This window comes from Aphelocoma coerulescens, chromosome 2, assembly GCF_041296385.1.
Source record: "Aphelocoma coerulescens isolate FSJ_1873_10779 chromosome 2, UR_Acoe_1.0, whole genome shotgun sequence".
In the NCBI taxonomy this organism is placed as follows: domain Eukaryota; kingdom Metazoa; phylum Chordata; class Aves; order Passeriformes; family Corvidae; genus Aphelocoma; species Aphelocoma coerulescens.
This window is the reverse complement of record NC_091015.1, coordinates 81,312,731-81,328,111: the sequence shown is the minus strand read 5'-3', so window position 1 is coordinate 81,328,111 and position 15,381 is coordinate 81,312,731. Positions and strand designations below refer to the sequence as shown.

The following is a 15,381-nucleotide window of genomic DNA, read 5'->3' as shown; positions in this document are numbered from 1 at the left end:
GAAAACCAGAACATTAACTTTTCCAGGCTACCTATGAATGATATGTTTCAGAAATTAGTCTCTGTTTCAATCGAGAAGTTAACAATATAAATCTATGTCTTGGAATTTCCCAAAGTAGACCAGTTGCCCACAATAAATCTTAGAGAAATGGGAATCATTACATTCCTGAGCTAAATCTTTGCCATACTGGCAGGTCTTGTCCCAATGTATACATAAACTAACATAGCAGAAAAATACAGAAAAGCAAATGTAACTCCTCTGAGTTGATAGTTTTCCTCACTGACAATTCAAACATGGTGATGTCAAACTCTTCTTCCTGCTCTTTTCAATCATCCTTATTCTTTAGGGGGGTGAGCTGCTTCCCTGCAGTCTGCCCAAAAAACCCCAACTGCTGCTAGTTTTGATGAAGGGATCTGCATCCTACAGCCAAATCCCATGTTGGGAAGATTTATTTTAGGTTTTATGTCAATATCTCATTTGCACTGCATGAACAGGAGAGGGATTGCTCCTCATGAGTAACTCTTGCCTGAACTGTAAGAATTACAGAGTGCTATGGGTTCTAACACTCTGAAGATTTAAGGGTCTGTTTGTGCCTCTGATTCTGATATAACGGTGAGGTGAATACAGCACAGGCACAGACTTTTAGTTTACTAATTCAGAGCATCTTCCTTGAGCTCATTGGAGAGTCTGAGCCCACATCCATTTAATCCTGTCACTTCAATATAAAGAATTTACTGCAATTACTGAAACATTAAAAAAAAACCAAACCACAAAATACTAAGAGAGAGATTAAGAAATTCAGGGGCAAACCTTCCATGTAACATTTCAGACTTTCATAAATTAAGGGAGTGATAGAGCCAAATCTTCATGCATTGTGTAAGAATTACTCTCTGACTCTCATTTTCTGGATATCCAAAGTTTCACAATCTCCACTTACAAACCCTTAAATATTTTACATAGTTCAGGCTCTTAACACTTGCATTCCAAGGTGCCCACAGTGTCTATGCTGCATCTGCAAATTCTAATACTTTAAAATTATTCTTTTAATAGCTGTCTAGTTTAGAGCACTTCTTCTGTTGTAATATAGGTAACAGATCACCTGAAGAGAAATAATTTATTTGGATTTGTGTGAAGGAAAAAACTGTGATTTTTACACACCAGATGAAAAATGTCCTCTTTTTTTTTTTTTTTCCTCTTTCTCCAAGACAGAAGTTGGCAAATCAGACAATATCCATACTGGATTTAAAGCACTCAGCTTTGAAATCAACCAACCCACTAAAAATTACCTGCTTAAAAGTGTCAACCAGTTATATGGAGAAAAATCATTGCCTTTCAGTAAGGTAAGACTTTTATTCAGATTATGCAGTGTCATTTAATCTTCATGATCTACCTATGGCAACATAAGCCATATACTTTTAAATATTTTCACTACATTTGTAAATTATGCTATTATCCTTAATGTGAATACTTTCTATGATACTTTTCCTTAGACTTTGGGCACCAAAATCTTAGGTTTTTTTGGATGTGTACCTAATCTCATAGTGATTTGTATATGTAGTTAGATGAGAATGTTTAAATTGAATGTTTCCATTAAAAAATACTTTGTTCCTTTGAAAAAACACTGTGCTTGTGTCCACGTAATTTTTATCTCTGGCTGTAGTAGTACTCATATTGGCAGGCAACAAACCTAAGTCAGGTGTCTCTCTTGCACTGCAGGAATACTTACTGTTAGCCAAGAGATATTACAGTGCAGAGCCACAGTCAGTCGACTTTGTGGGAGCAGCAGATGAAATCAGGAGAGACATCAATTCCAGTGTGGAACAACAGACTGAAGGTAAGTTCCAGCCTCTCCTCTCCAAATCAAAAAGAAGCCATTTTAGCTTCTCTGTACCCATGGGACCTATGGCAGGTAAACAATTCACCTCAGAAAGGTAAATCAGACTTTTCCTAAATTACTCATCTACTGACAAGCTCTTACTGAAATTAGTGTCCTCCATCTCAATGTGTGAGGAATATGGCTTATTCTTCTTTGTAAATCAAGATTACCCCAGTAACTACATATTTGCAAGGAATCTCAAGACAGATGGGTGCTGTGGCAGCACTTAAAATTTTCCTGGTTTATATCCCCAAAAACTGTGCCAGCACTTAGACTGAAACAGTGAAACTGCACAGATGTGTGAATGTCTCTCTGTTTTCTCTAGGTAAAATCCAAAATCTGCTGCCTCCTGGATCTGTAGATTCACTCATGAGGCTAGTCTTGATAAATGCACTCTACTTCAAAGGAAACTGGGCAACAAAGTTTGAAGCTGAAGCTACCAGGCAAAGGCCTTTCAGAATAAACATGGTATGGCAATATACTGCCCTATTTCCTACACTGCAGGTGGAAAACCTGAAAAAGATGGGGGGGGAGTCAGGTGGTAGAAATCCTGTCACCCTTTAAATCCATGTGGCATGACAATTATTTCATTTAAAGCATACAGTGTATTTTCTTCACCACACCTTCAGCACTAAGACTGCACACACATACCTGGCCCTGAGCAACAAGTAAGTTGTCAGAAGCTGACTTCAAACAAGCTTCCATTCTCTGAAGGCAGGAAAAACAAAGAGGTGAACAAAACTGAACGGGTTAGTTTTTTACATTTTCACTTTTAACCATTCAACAAATCAGAGTGGCATAGAGTTTCCTATAATTGGTGTCATCTGAGACAGCTCAGACAGCATGCCATGCTCCCAGTTCCTTTCCAGAAGACCAGGGGTCCTCTGAAGATCCTGTGTTCTGTGTCCTACCCATAAGGATGTCTCAGACACATTGGGCAGTTTGTAGAGGACTTACTGTATTTACAATAAACATGCACTGTGCTACTTTAACTCAGTCCTTTTACTGTTCAGAGTACAAATGTAAAACATTCGATTTGATTTGTTGCAGCATACAACTAAACCAGTGCCCATGATGTACCTGAGAGATAAGTTTAACTTAAACTACATAGAATCAGTTCAGGCTGATGTTCTTGAGCTTCCATACATCAACAATGACCTCAGCATGTTTATCCTGCTACCGAGTGACATCGCTGGCTTACAAAAGGTAAAAAACCCGAGAACATAGATCATGCGAAAAAGTAAGAGTGTAATTATTTACTTACTTTATGCATGTGTGAGGTAAAATACCAAGCTGCAGTCATGTGTCCAGGAAGGAGGGTAATGATCAGGCTCAAGGTAACACAAATCCCAAATCTGGTTTACTACTGTGAGCTTGAAGCTCTTGGAGCTCAGAATATATTTCTTAGTCTTGGAAGCTAGCATGTCTGTGGTTTCTAATGTTGATCAGTTCCAGAAACAGGTAACCCAAACCCCATAAGATTGCTCCTTTTCCAGCCAAACAAAAATGAGGACAGAAAACCAGCACTGCTGAGATCCACTGTCTGCACCAATTTGGACAGATGTGATTTCATTCCAAAAAAACCCCACCAAAAATTGGGCAGCCTCTGTTATGTCCAGACCTAGGTGGACACTGCCACCTTCTGTAAAAAGCGCCTGATCCTGCCTTTGGACAACAAACTCTTAAGAAATTGTCATTTATAAGGTGTGTGTGTTTGGGGGGAAAGCTCCTTTCAGTAAATTCTAAAATGTGGGGAAAACAGCCCTGGGACCAGAGAACCAACCAGACTATTGTAGCTCTGCTATATTCCCTGACAGTTACTGAGAACAGTTCAAACACTGCATTGATATACAATAGAAAAACATTCTCCTTTAGTCAAAAAGATCTCCAAACTGTTTCATTACTGTTTTTCTTGTACTCTTACAAGCTCTTGAAAAGTTCTGTATTTAAGAAAAGAGAAGAAATAGCCCTTGGGGCACAGGTTTTTGAACATTTTTTAATTTTCTAATTTTCTTTTTACTAACTGCAGCTAGAAAGAGAATTGACCTTTGAAAACTTGTCTGCATGGACCAATCCAGAACTAATGGAGAAAATGAACATGGAAGTTTATCTGCCCAGGTTCACGTTAGAAGAGACATATGACCTCAAATCTACTTTGAGCAGGATGGGGATACAAGATGCCTTCACAGAAGGTCAAGCTGATTTCACAGCAATGTCCAAGACTGGTGATCTGGTTTTGTCACAAGTTTTTCACAAGTGTTACCTGGAAGTCAATGAAGAAGGCACAGAGGCAGCAGCTGCCAGTTCAGCAGCACTGGCATCACGAAGTCTTGGTGCTACTGTTATCTTTGTGGCAGATCACCCTTTCCTCTTCTTTATCAGGCACAACAAGACCAAGACTATCCTCTTCTTGGGAAGGTTTTCTTCCCCGTAGAAACTCGATTACTAAACAGGTTATTGCAACAACAACAATGAACTAAATACACACCACAAGGAGCATCTCAATAGTCTGTGCACTTCTTAATTTTCCTGTACTGTTGCCAAATCTCTCAATGTCAGAAGAGAGTATTTATTAAAAATAACCTCAAATTCATGCCTCTGGCTCATTTTCCTAGCCAAAGAACCCAAAAATGCTAGCACTACACTGAAGTACCCAACTGGGTAAAGAACAACATTACTGTGTCTTTTCAGCACTTTCTGAACCAGATCATCCACAATTCAGAACAGACTGCACTGATCTAAACAAGTAACTTTAAATATACTTGTTTTGGTACCTAAGAAGCAAAGAAACAGGAAAATCTCCTTGCTCTTGTTGCTGCCTCTCGATTGTTTCAGCTCATGCTGATGCCCCTCAGGAAGGCTACCTCACCCACATTCTTGTCAGCTTTTTACCAACTTTGCAGCCTGGCAGAGCTGGTAATGAAATAAACCTGCAAAATCCGCTGTGTTCCTGATATTGGTGCTTCTTTTTCTCTCTAAGTACTTTCTAATCTCTGTCCCACAGAAATTGAAAAATATTTAACAACACTATAGAACTGGAGGGAACTTTCTCCTTTGTAACCTTTCACCCATACTACACTGTTTCCAGCCTAGCACTGCACTGCTTTGCCCTCATTTTACTTTGCCACTTACTTTACTGGTTTGAGGCAAGATCAAATGGGAGAATCAAGTCTAATACTAATATAAGTAATACTAAAGCCCTAAGTGCTTTCTGGAAGACGAATGTGAATGTCCCAGGTCATACTTACTCCTGCCAGAGCTCTTTCTCCTAAGAGAGTGTCCTGATCACTCATGCATGTTTGCAGGGAATGATCCTGACTGAATTCACAACAGAGAGCAAAGGACCAAGTTTCTTAATGGACTTGCACACAACAACAGCATCTTACTAGAAAAACATCTTCTTGAAAAGGCAGGACTCCCTTTTCCTGGCAGAGAAGAGACTGCTGATTGTCACTGAGTCCTTTCTCTTTTCTTTCAAGTGGTCAGCTGCTTCCAGGGTCCCTTCTGGCTCTGCCTTTCCAAACAGGAAGGAACATAGGAAAAGTATCACGAAGCAAGTGCTATCCCTATAGAGTCCCAAGAGGATTGCCTTCTGCCTGTCTCAGTCTTGAAACATAACACTGGATCCCTGTGCATTCATGTCCAGTTCCATGCTCTCCTTCCCCTCATGGAAGAGCTGCATGGTCCCATGGACAAGCCTCTTAAGCACTTCCTGATATGCCTTGGGAATAAAGAAAGAAAGGCCACACCTGAAAGGCCAAGGAGGCACAAAACCATGACAACAAGCACACAAACTCACTCAGGCCTTTAAAGTCCATGGAAATGTGAGTCACCTTTTCTCTCTCCTTCACTATTTTAAGCATGATTGCAAAGACGACCCACTTGAAGTCCTTTTGGCAGTGCCAGATCATTACTGAGTGGCAATGGCCACAACAGTGAAAGGTGAGTGGTACATTAGAGGACAACTCCTTCCCATGTTGAGCAGCAGTACACTGCAGAAGGTTGCTCAGAGAGATTGTGGAATCTGCATCACTGGAAGGGCTATGGCTAACCTCATCTACTCATGGCCCTGCTCCAAGCACAAGGTTGATTTCTGGATGCCCCTTTCAACTAATAAGTGTGATTTTTTTCTCTCTTGTCAAAAGCCACTCTGCCTTGCCATCTCCCATTCTAATCCTGCATGGCATACTTGCATCTTAACTAGCAAAGGCAGCTAGCTTGCTCACAGCATATATCTTTGGGACTTGGGAGTCTCCTGGCTTGGGCTTTCCCACCACCTAACCATTCAGTTGACTTATCTCCTATCCAGATTTCTTGAGGACTTATTCACCATACTGAAACTAGCACTTGTTTAATTTCTGTAATTTCTTCACTGCCTTGCACAACATTGATTTCTGCCATTTTTTAGAATTCTTAACCCACTCTGTTCCTGTAATCAGGCTTGCAGCAAAATGTTTAGCACACAGTAGAGTTTCCTTCCCTTCCTTCACCTTTCCCTGCCCTCCAGGGTCTTACAGTTGTTGCCACCACTTTCTTCTTCCATCACTGCCTCTCTTCTGGGATTGTAGAGTGACAACTCCAGCGCCATGTTTGCCTCCACTGTACTTTTTCTCTCTGTCCTTGTTTGGGCCCTTCGAATAAGGTTGTTTCAGTTCTTGCCCTCCTCCTTACTGTGCAGTAACTCAGGGTTTTGCAGTATTTGTCTCAAATGATTCCCAGGCATGGCTGCAATGAGATTTCTTCACCAACACAACCAGTGGGGTGTCCATCCTTTACCCTCCTTCATCATTTTGCCTCGGTCTGTGCTCCTAATGATCTTCAATCTGAAGCTGGACTCCCCTGTCCAATTCAATCACTAGGTTTTGTGTTTTATGCTGAGGTAACTGCATTTGAAACCCAGGAGTCAAAGAGACGAGAATCAGACCCTCAATATCTGCTTAAATCCAGAAGCCAAAACCAAGTATTGTATAACTTTTAGTAGTCACTTATTTTAAACAACAGAGAAGTTATCTCCACAACACCAGAAAATCTTTGGAATGGGCAACTTGCTTTGCTATCCTGTCAGTAGGCTATTGTGGTGCAAAACCAGACCTGATTTTAATTCCATTGTCCTCTTGGAATGTCTAAACAGGAAAAGTGACCAGGATAACACAGAGGCCAAAATTACGAAAGACCTTTTGGGGATGTTGTAGAAAGGAACTTTGGGTAGGTGGAAGCAACCTGCACGTGGATGAAAAGGAAAGGGAGGGGCAAGCAGTACTGTGTTTCTTAATTTAAAAATTGCTTAATGCACAAACACAGAACCTGACTGAGGACAAGACCTAAGTCTTCTCTCTCACGGGATTAAAGGTAAATATTTAAATTAATTTAAGTAAAATTTGTGATGTTTTTAGAAAGCAATCTGTGCCATGAATGACTGCATGGTAAAATTACTTTACCATATCAACGTTATAATGCTGTAATCTTGCCTTGTGTTTTTCTAAATGTCAACCATTAGAGAATATAAATCTGTGAGCCTAAGGAAAACTGCTAATTTGGGACAGAATTATTCACAGGCAGGAAAGTTTTCTTAGGGCAGTGACTGCATTACAATTAAAATCTTCATTTTGATAAAGGAATTCTGTACTTGAGGTGAAGGCACAGCACTGCTCATCATCAGGCAAGAGACTCAGAGGAGTATTCACTAGCTGAAAACAGAAATTCCCATCCTGTTGGTCTCTTGGTTGTGCTCTCCAAGGAAAGAAAATCACTCTGTGGTACAGTGGTACAGATTTGGTCCTGAGGGTGCAGTGACTGCCAGAAAGAATGTAGTTGTTTGAAAACCAAACACTTGATAAATACCTGCAGACTACAGAGATTGCCCCACAATTTCTGTTGCTCCGTTCCACAGATACAAAAATTAACAACAACAACAGCAACAATAATATAAGCATTTCTGGTCTCTTTAGTGGTAAATTACATGAGACAGGTATTACTGGTCATCTTAAAGTCTGGAGTACTCATAACCCCAAGGCATCTGGCAATTTCTGGGGAAAATAAAATTCCTGGAACATACAGAAGAGGTGGTAGGTGTACACACTGAATAAAACTTCATCAGTCTAAATGGAAACAACAGATTTGCTGATCATGAAACTACTCAGAATAGGTGGCTGGCCAGAAAAAGCAAATGAGCCTAAAAATTATGCCTAAATCCTTTCACAGTATCAGCTGTCAATTCTATACAGATCCAAAATGTAGTAGTGGGAAACTCGAGCATGTTGTGAACCAATGTACTAAAAATGCCTATGAATTCCCCCGGGAACATAGCTTTGAGAAATCATTGGTTAAGGACAAAAAAAAAAAAAGAAATACAGAGGTTACAAGTCTGCACATCTTTGAAAATCAAAGGCAGAAAGAAATACAAAGAAAACTGCAGCTGTATAAAAGAGGACAAAAAACCTAGAAGACATTGCTATTTCTAACAGGTGGCAAACAGTATCTGTGTGGAAGATAAACATAAAACTATGCTATTAGTTTTAGTGTTTGTAAATGGATTGTGTTGCATATGGAACATTTCTCACTAATGTGCACTGTGTACAAAATTTTAAATATTCAAATAGTACAATTCTGCCTTTTACCTCCTTCCAGGTTGTAAAAATGGAAGTGGTCTCAACATCAGTTGGCAAGTTTACAGTTGATCTTTTCAACAAGCTGAATGAGACCAACAAGGGAAAAAACATTTTCTTTTCCCCTTGGAGCATATCAGCTGCTCTGGCTCTGACATACCTGGGAGCAAAAGGGACTACAGCAACTGAGATGGCAGAGGTAGGTTGTTTTTGTACTATTATCGTGGGGAGAATGATTTGGATTTGCACAAACACTTTCCTATTGTTGGGAGAAACAGCTGTGGAAGGGAGTTCTACCTTGCAGCATGCAGACAGGAGCACTGTGTTGGTGGTCTGGGAGGGGATGGTGCTACTCATTGTTATTCCATGGGATTTATCATCACTACACCTTCAGCACCTCTTTTATTAGTCACCTAAGCAGAAGGGAGCATAGTGAGTTATCAAAAGGACTGAAACATGACAACCATTTGATCCCCATTCAGCTTTAAGTCTCACAAGGTCCTTCATGCCTATTTCTTACCTTTGGAAACTCTGCTTGCAGGTTCTTCATTTCACCCAGGGAGCAGGAGCTGAAGCCTCTTCTTCTGTGGCCAGGCCTTCTCGGGGGAGACCAAAGAGAAGAAAATTGGTATCCATTAGTACTGAAACTTCATGATAAAGAACCTCCAGAATCAAAATGTCCAGATAGGACTTTAGGAGTCCAATATTTATTGTCTGCACCCCTCTTTAAAGTACCTTTAAAGTACCTACTTTAAAGTACAAACCCCGACCATACTTCAGAACAGGTTGAAGTCCAGTTCCTTTCACTCAGATTCAGAAGCGTGACAGGACAAGTCACTGGGATAGTCTGGAAGGTTTGTTATATGTCAAGTCAGTTAAACCAGTCATGAACAGAGCCCTGCAAATTTCAGTGATGCTGAACTTGGAAAAATAAAAATTAAGAAAGACAAACCCAAATCCCTCTCTCACATACATTGCTTAGCACGTTTTGAAAGTTCCATGCGAAAATGAAATTGCTGAATGTTTGGTTTCTTTTTCCAAGGATCCTGTGAACAAGCAAGCTGCAGATATCCATTCTGGCTTCAAGAAGCTCCTCTCTGCCATCAACAAACCCAGAAGCACCTACTCACTGAGAAGTGCCAACCGCATTTATGTGGAAAAAACCTTCCTATTAGTGCCTGTAAGTCAAATGTCAGAGAGGAGTACAACAAAGTGCAAAAAATACTTAGCTTTTTAATTACTTGCCATCAATAGAACAGGTCTGAAGCTGACCTTGAATATTGCAAATCAGAGCTCTGGACTCCAGTGATAAGCTTAACTGGAAAATACCAGCTGGTATGCTTACAGAATTTAAGGATACGTTGTCCATTGACTGTATTGTAGGGATTCCTTTTTATGCAGTGTACTTATAGTATTGGAACGCCCAATACATAAAATTGTAAATAGACATCCATAGCAGGTGCAGAGCCTTCCTTGCTTTTCCAGATAAAATTTGGAACAAAAGATGGGCAAATTCTGTTCTTTGGTTATTTCTTAATTGTTAACCCACAGCCCAGCAGAGAGTAACAATCAGAATCCTGCAGTCCTCTAGGCCCAAGAATAAGAGTGAACAACTTCTCTTTGGAACAGAAAAATAGTATATTTCTCTAGGACAGAACTTTTTTTGTTCACTTTTTTGTTATTTTTCAGACATACATACAGCTCAGTAAGAACTACTACAAAGCAGAGCCACACAAGGTTAACTTTAAGACAGCACCAGAACAGTCCGGAAAGGAAATCAATGCTTGGGTTGAAAAACAAACTGAGGGTAAGCTGGGCTTAGTTCCAACATCTTTGCTCTCAGTCAGTCAGGCAGTCTGCCATTTCCTTTGGGCAGGTGCCCTTGCTTCCCCAGGTGCTACCGCAGCAGCCAGGTCATGCCTTCTGATGTGGATGTGGGCAGTGAGCAGAGATGTGGTGGGAGGACAGAGAAAGAGCCGCACGTTTAAGCAGCTTCAAATACCTGATCCGGACCTCAGTGAGCTCCCTGGGGAGATTCCCATGGACTCTGCTGTGCTCTGCAGCAGCTGCTCCTCAGGCACAACTGTGCCCTGGTGCTGTGTCCATGCAGCACTGGCAGAGCAGACAGAGGGCAGAGACACCTCTGCCCACCAGCACGCTCCAGGACAGGTGGGGATGCCTGCCTTGTTGTACCACCCTGCACTGGGCAGAGATGTTCCTCCTTCTACCTGGTGTAACCAGCCAGTGAGGCTTTCTGCTTCTAGCTGCTTGCCATGAAGCTGAGGCATTTTTGGAGGAAGGAGCAAATGCCTGTCAGTTAGCCAGGAGGACAGGTCAGCAAACAGCTTTGGAGACTGTAAAGAAATGCACTGATTTATGTCAGGGGATCATTTTAGGGAGTAAGGCACTGAGGTGTGGACTTTTTACTAAGAAGCTGAACTGAGAGAAAAACTGATCAAAATGTCCTCACTGTGCTATGCTGGAATGAAACCTGACTCTTCTGGTTTCAAAAGGCAAAATCAAGAATTTGCTGGGTCCACGAGATGTGACAAACTCCACCAAGCTGATCCTGATAAATGCCATTTACTTCAAGGCAGAATGGGAAGTGGAATTTAAGGCAGAAGCTACAGAGCTGCAACCCTTCCGACTGAGTAAGGTAAGTTCCTCCTGTATTGGTCTTACTGTAAACAACCAGATCACAACAGCTATTGCTGAAACCTTTCCATTTCATAAGTCTTTTAGGTATCCCTGTGGTAACTAGACTCTGTGAAAAGCTGGTTACAGCAAAATCTGTCAGTAGTCAGATCACTGAAGCATTAGGATGTACTCAGGTAAATGTTAGTGAGCTCCAGATAACAGCTATTGTTTCCAAAAGCACTACAGTCTTTTAAGACCTTTTCATAAAACAGTGCTAAAAATGACTAAATTGTAAAAACATGATTTTGAGAGTCCAGGCTTCATGGACAGGAACTACGTGGCGTGTCACGGGTGAGTACGGTACCAGGCCTCTGCACCGTGCAGCCAGGCTGGGCACCAGCATTCCTGCTCAGATACAGCTGCAACAGGGTGCCCTGAACTGGTGCATGGCTGCATGACACTACAAGCAGTATTAAGGCACGTATGCAGAAGAGATGTTAATGAATTCACAGTTACAGACAAGAACTCTGTGCAACTTTCACAAAGTGTACCTTCTGCCTCCTGATTATTACGCACACATGGTCTGCTTCCTTGAATGGAGGGATGTAAATGTTAAGGGAGGTTACATACTCTTGACAAAGGTGACTGCTTGCCAGGAACTCCTCTCATCAGAAGCCCTTTTGCTCTGACATTAGTGTTACCTTTTGTCAAGCAATCAGCTGGTCACCTTTTGTCACCAGACAGAGAAGACAACTGATAAACTGCACAACACGCATCCTCTTAAACCACAGCCTTTTTTCTACCAGTGTTGTAAGGCTGTACCCCATGCCTGCTCCATAGCCCTAAGCCCTGCAGACATTTCTAGCTCTTTCTCCTTCCTCCTTGGGCATATTTTGGGGAGAAGAGAAAAATCTCTCAGTTCAGCCCCCACCAAAAGCTTTGGGACAGATACCAAGATAAGCAATATTGTCCAGTCAAGAAAAGCTTTGGGAAATGGATGATAAATCACTGTTTTAAAAGCTGCTTATAAAGGTGTCCTCTCTCTGCACTGCACTGAGACATCATCATCCTTCCACTCAAGGAATGATTTCTTACTTATAAATAAATAATTTCCAGAACAAGACCAAGCCTGTAAAGATGATGTACATGAGAGAAACATTTCCAGTTCTCATCATGGAAACAATGAATTTCAAAATGATTGAATTGCCATATGTGAAACGTGAACTCAGTATGTTCATCCTCCTTCCTGATGACATCAAAGACAACACTACGGGTCTCGAACAGGTAAGAAAGCATGCTACAACCATTTTGTATTACTGCTCAGTCATTAAAAAAAAAAAGGGTAGGCTGACAATCATATCTCCCTTTCTGAGGACATGCTGTCATGCTGTTTGGCCTCCTCCACTAGCTGAATTAATTTTCTTTAATACTTATCTAATCCCAAGAAAGTCCTTCCATGCTCAGCACCCTTAGTTTGGTAGGAACTGAAGAGAGTCAACACCGTGCATCATCAGATGGTCAGCTCTTCAGTAGCCCCTTGACTGACACCCAATCTTACATGATCTGTAAGGGTTAAATCTCCCTTCCTTGCACATTTAGGAGAGACACCATCCCACAAGAAGACACAGGTTCTTCCTGGGATGACACCTTTTTTCCATGGCCTGGAAGGTTATTTCCATATTGTTCCCACTCTTTTTCCCCCTCTCCCTCCCACCATTTGTCTGCTCTATGAAAAACTAAGATTTTGGTGAGACTGCATTTGCTACAATAATGAGATCTGCTACTGTAGTTACTACAATTCCAAGACTGTTAAATTCTTGGAGTCTATACCATTCATGCTTTCCTCCATTTGATCTGAGCTGAAATCTGGTGGTGTAGCGCCGAGGACACAGAGTGGCAGTGAAAGCACTTTGTTTCAAAGCTGTCAAGGAAATATGTGCAATAATATTAACACCTGTTTTTATAGAGCTGGACCAAACCATGTGCCACACAGCAATTTTATTCACATCAGGACTGAAGTAAAAGAGAGGAAAGAACTAGCACGGGGGATGGCAGCTGTTGATTGCCCTTCCCATCTCTCTTTTGCAATGAATTTGGAAAGGGTGCTGTTCAAAACTTTGCAGCATTAAGACTCAAATATTTGTTGCACATCCTGTCTCTGATCATCAGTAAAACCAGTTTCTATTTCATGCTTTCACCTAAATGTAAAATTTGCTATTTAAAATGTTTAATTCATTACATTGCCATAAAATTGATTAATTCATAGTTAATTAATTGTTTTTCCCCTGCAAACACCAAGTTCCTTTTCTTTCTTAAACGATAGCTGGAAAGAGAACTGACGTATGAGAAGCTGTCCGAATGGACTGATTCCAAGAAGATGACCGAGACTCTTGTGGATCTGTACCTACCTAAATTCAAAATGGAAGAGAAATATGACCTCAGCAGTAATCTGATCGGGATGGGAATGCGCAATGCCTTCAGCATCAATGCTAATTTCAGTGGAATGGTTGAGGATAAAGTGATGATCTCCAAAATTCTTCACAAGTCTTTTGTTGCAGTTGATGAGAAGGGCACCGAGGCAGCTGCTGCTACTGCTGTCATTATAGAGCTAACAAGTTCACCTGTTAGCCATGTTCTGAAATTTAAGGTTGACCACCCTTTCTACTTCTTCATCAGACACAACAAGTCCAAGAGCATCCTGTTTTTTGGTAGAGTCTGCTCTCCTCTAGAATGAATTATTACCTTCTCTCAGACAGCCACCAAGGTTCACTGTTCAATGGAAAAATGTGAACTGCAGTGTTAAAATCGCAATCTTAAGCCATGTAGCCACTTTTATTGAAAGTGATTGTTCTTTTCCTTCTGCCCCAACCTCCTCAAAGAAGGCAGCATCTAGAAACCATCCTGAGCCATTGTAAGAACACCCCTCTACTGCTCTTTTCCATTGTCCTAATGAGACAGTCCTAAACAGAGAGGAAAGTGCAGAATTTTGCTCCCTTTTATCAAATCTGCTCTTCTGGCTTTGTTGTTTAAAAGCAAGGTGGAGTCATAAAGCTCTCTGCACACAGGCCATCATCTAGCTCTACGTCAAATGCTGACTTCAAGGGACATACAGTTCATTTTCTTGACTCTCCCAGAGAGGAAAATGAGCCTCCAAAAGAAAAAAACTTCTAGAGATCTGTATGTTCTTTTTGCTCTCTTTTCCCCACTGGGAAACCTGCATTTGTACTACAATGCTATTCCATAACCTTAATTTCAAATTTGTGACTGTTGGAAATTAACAAAATTTAATACAACTCCAGAATAATCTCAGAATGCCCCTTACCATCCCTTGCCTCACCACATGTATATAGACACATCACATTCATTTTCTCCTGCTCTTTCAGCTTCCAGAAAAAGTAAGGCTGTATGGGAAAATTGTCCAACCCTTAATACTAAATTGCTGACCTCTAATCATGTTGCATTTTTCCCTCATTTTTCTAAACTCTGTAGTTTAAGGTTCCTGAGATTTCCAACCATCAAAAATGCTAAGAAAACGATGAGCAACATGGCTTCTCACCACCTTTTACTGATATGTAATCTAAACCTGTTAGAATTTAAATCTGCTTCCTCTTTTTAATTTTACTTAATTATACCTGTTTCCTGGTTAATATCTGCAAAGCTTCCTTGCCACCTGTAATATTGACCAATGTTTGATTGGTACCTTATGAGTGCATCTCAGCAAAAATATTCATGGTGTTGACAGAAACACCAGGGAAATTTTGATTTTGATTAACGCTATCCTTATTATTTTACCATGAGCTGCATTTAATAAAATAAATTAACTTGAAGTTGTGTTTGTGTTATTCAAGACATTAAATTACTTGGTTCTCTTAGAACATCCTGCAATCTGCACCGCTGGAGCAAGTGTCCATTCTTGTCATTCCAAATCAACCACCACAGTCTCCCAGCTGACAAAGCAGAGAAACTTTAATACACTGGTGTCTTATTTTCACTAGGTTTCAAATAGGCCTCCAAACACTGTTATTCTCCATGCCATCCTAGGCATTTACTAAACATACCTGTCACTAGAAATAAGCAGTCTGACTAGAGGCTATGGCCCAAACCAGCACCTTCTAAATACCCCTTTTGCCCATGTTCAACAGTGAACAAGCAATGTGAAAAAAGTGAACCTTCCACACATCCCTCTTGCCCATGTACAATAATGAACAAGCCATGCTGTACTGGCAGCATCAGTTCCCCCTGATGGCTTGGGAGTTATGTTAT

General features: G+C 40.9%; 2 protein-coding genes across 5 annotated transcripts in view; both read left to right on the top strand.

Moving 5' to 3' along the window:
- LOC138106898 (serpin B6-like) overlaps positions 1–15,381 on the top strand; it is a 43,164-nt gene that overhangs the window by 2,805 nt on the left and 24,978 nt on the right. For 2 of the 3 annotated variants that reach the window (XM_069008248.1, XM_069008249.1), the window contains 5 exons: positions 1,206–1,340; positions 1,717–1,834; positions 2,202–2,344; positions 2,927–3,082; positions 3,906–4,823. In XM_069008248.1, coding sequence (XP_068864349.1) covers positions 1,206–1,340; positions 1,717–1,834; positions 2,202–2,344; positions 2,927–3,082; positions 3,906–4,310 — 957 coding nt within the window. In that variant the 3' untranslated portion in view covers positions 4,311–4,823. Of the gene's footprint in view, positions 1–1,205; positions 1,341–1,716; positions 1,835–2,201; positions 2,345–2,926; positions 3,083–3,905 lie in introns of those variants that run through there. The other variant, XM_069008252.1, reaches the window with a different exon arrangement.
- On the top strand, positions 5,588–14,914 carry LOC138106899 (heterochromatin-associated protein MENT-like). Of its 2 annotated transcripts, none has more exons than XM_069008255.1 (8): positions 5,588–5,700; positions 8,504–8,680; positions 9,023–9,109; positions 9,524–9,661; positions 10,171–10,288; positions 10,995–11,137; positions 12,235–12,402; positions 13,442–14,914. In XM_069008255.1, the coding sequence occupies exons 2-8, from the start codon at positions 8,513–8,515 to the stop codon at positions 13,850–13,852; spliced, it is 1,233 nt and encodes a 410-aa protein (XP_068864356.1). In that variant the 5' UTR covers positions 5,588–5,700; positions 8,504–8,512; the 3' UTR covers positions 13,853–14,914. The 2 variants fall into 2 exon arrangements, with proteins under 2 accessions (XP_068864356.1, XP_068864355.1); XM_069008254.1 differs by lacking the exon at positions 5,588–5,700 and adding an exon at positions 7,045–7,225.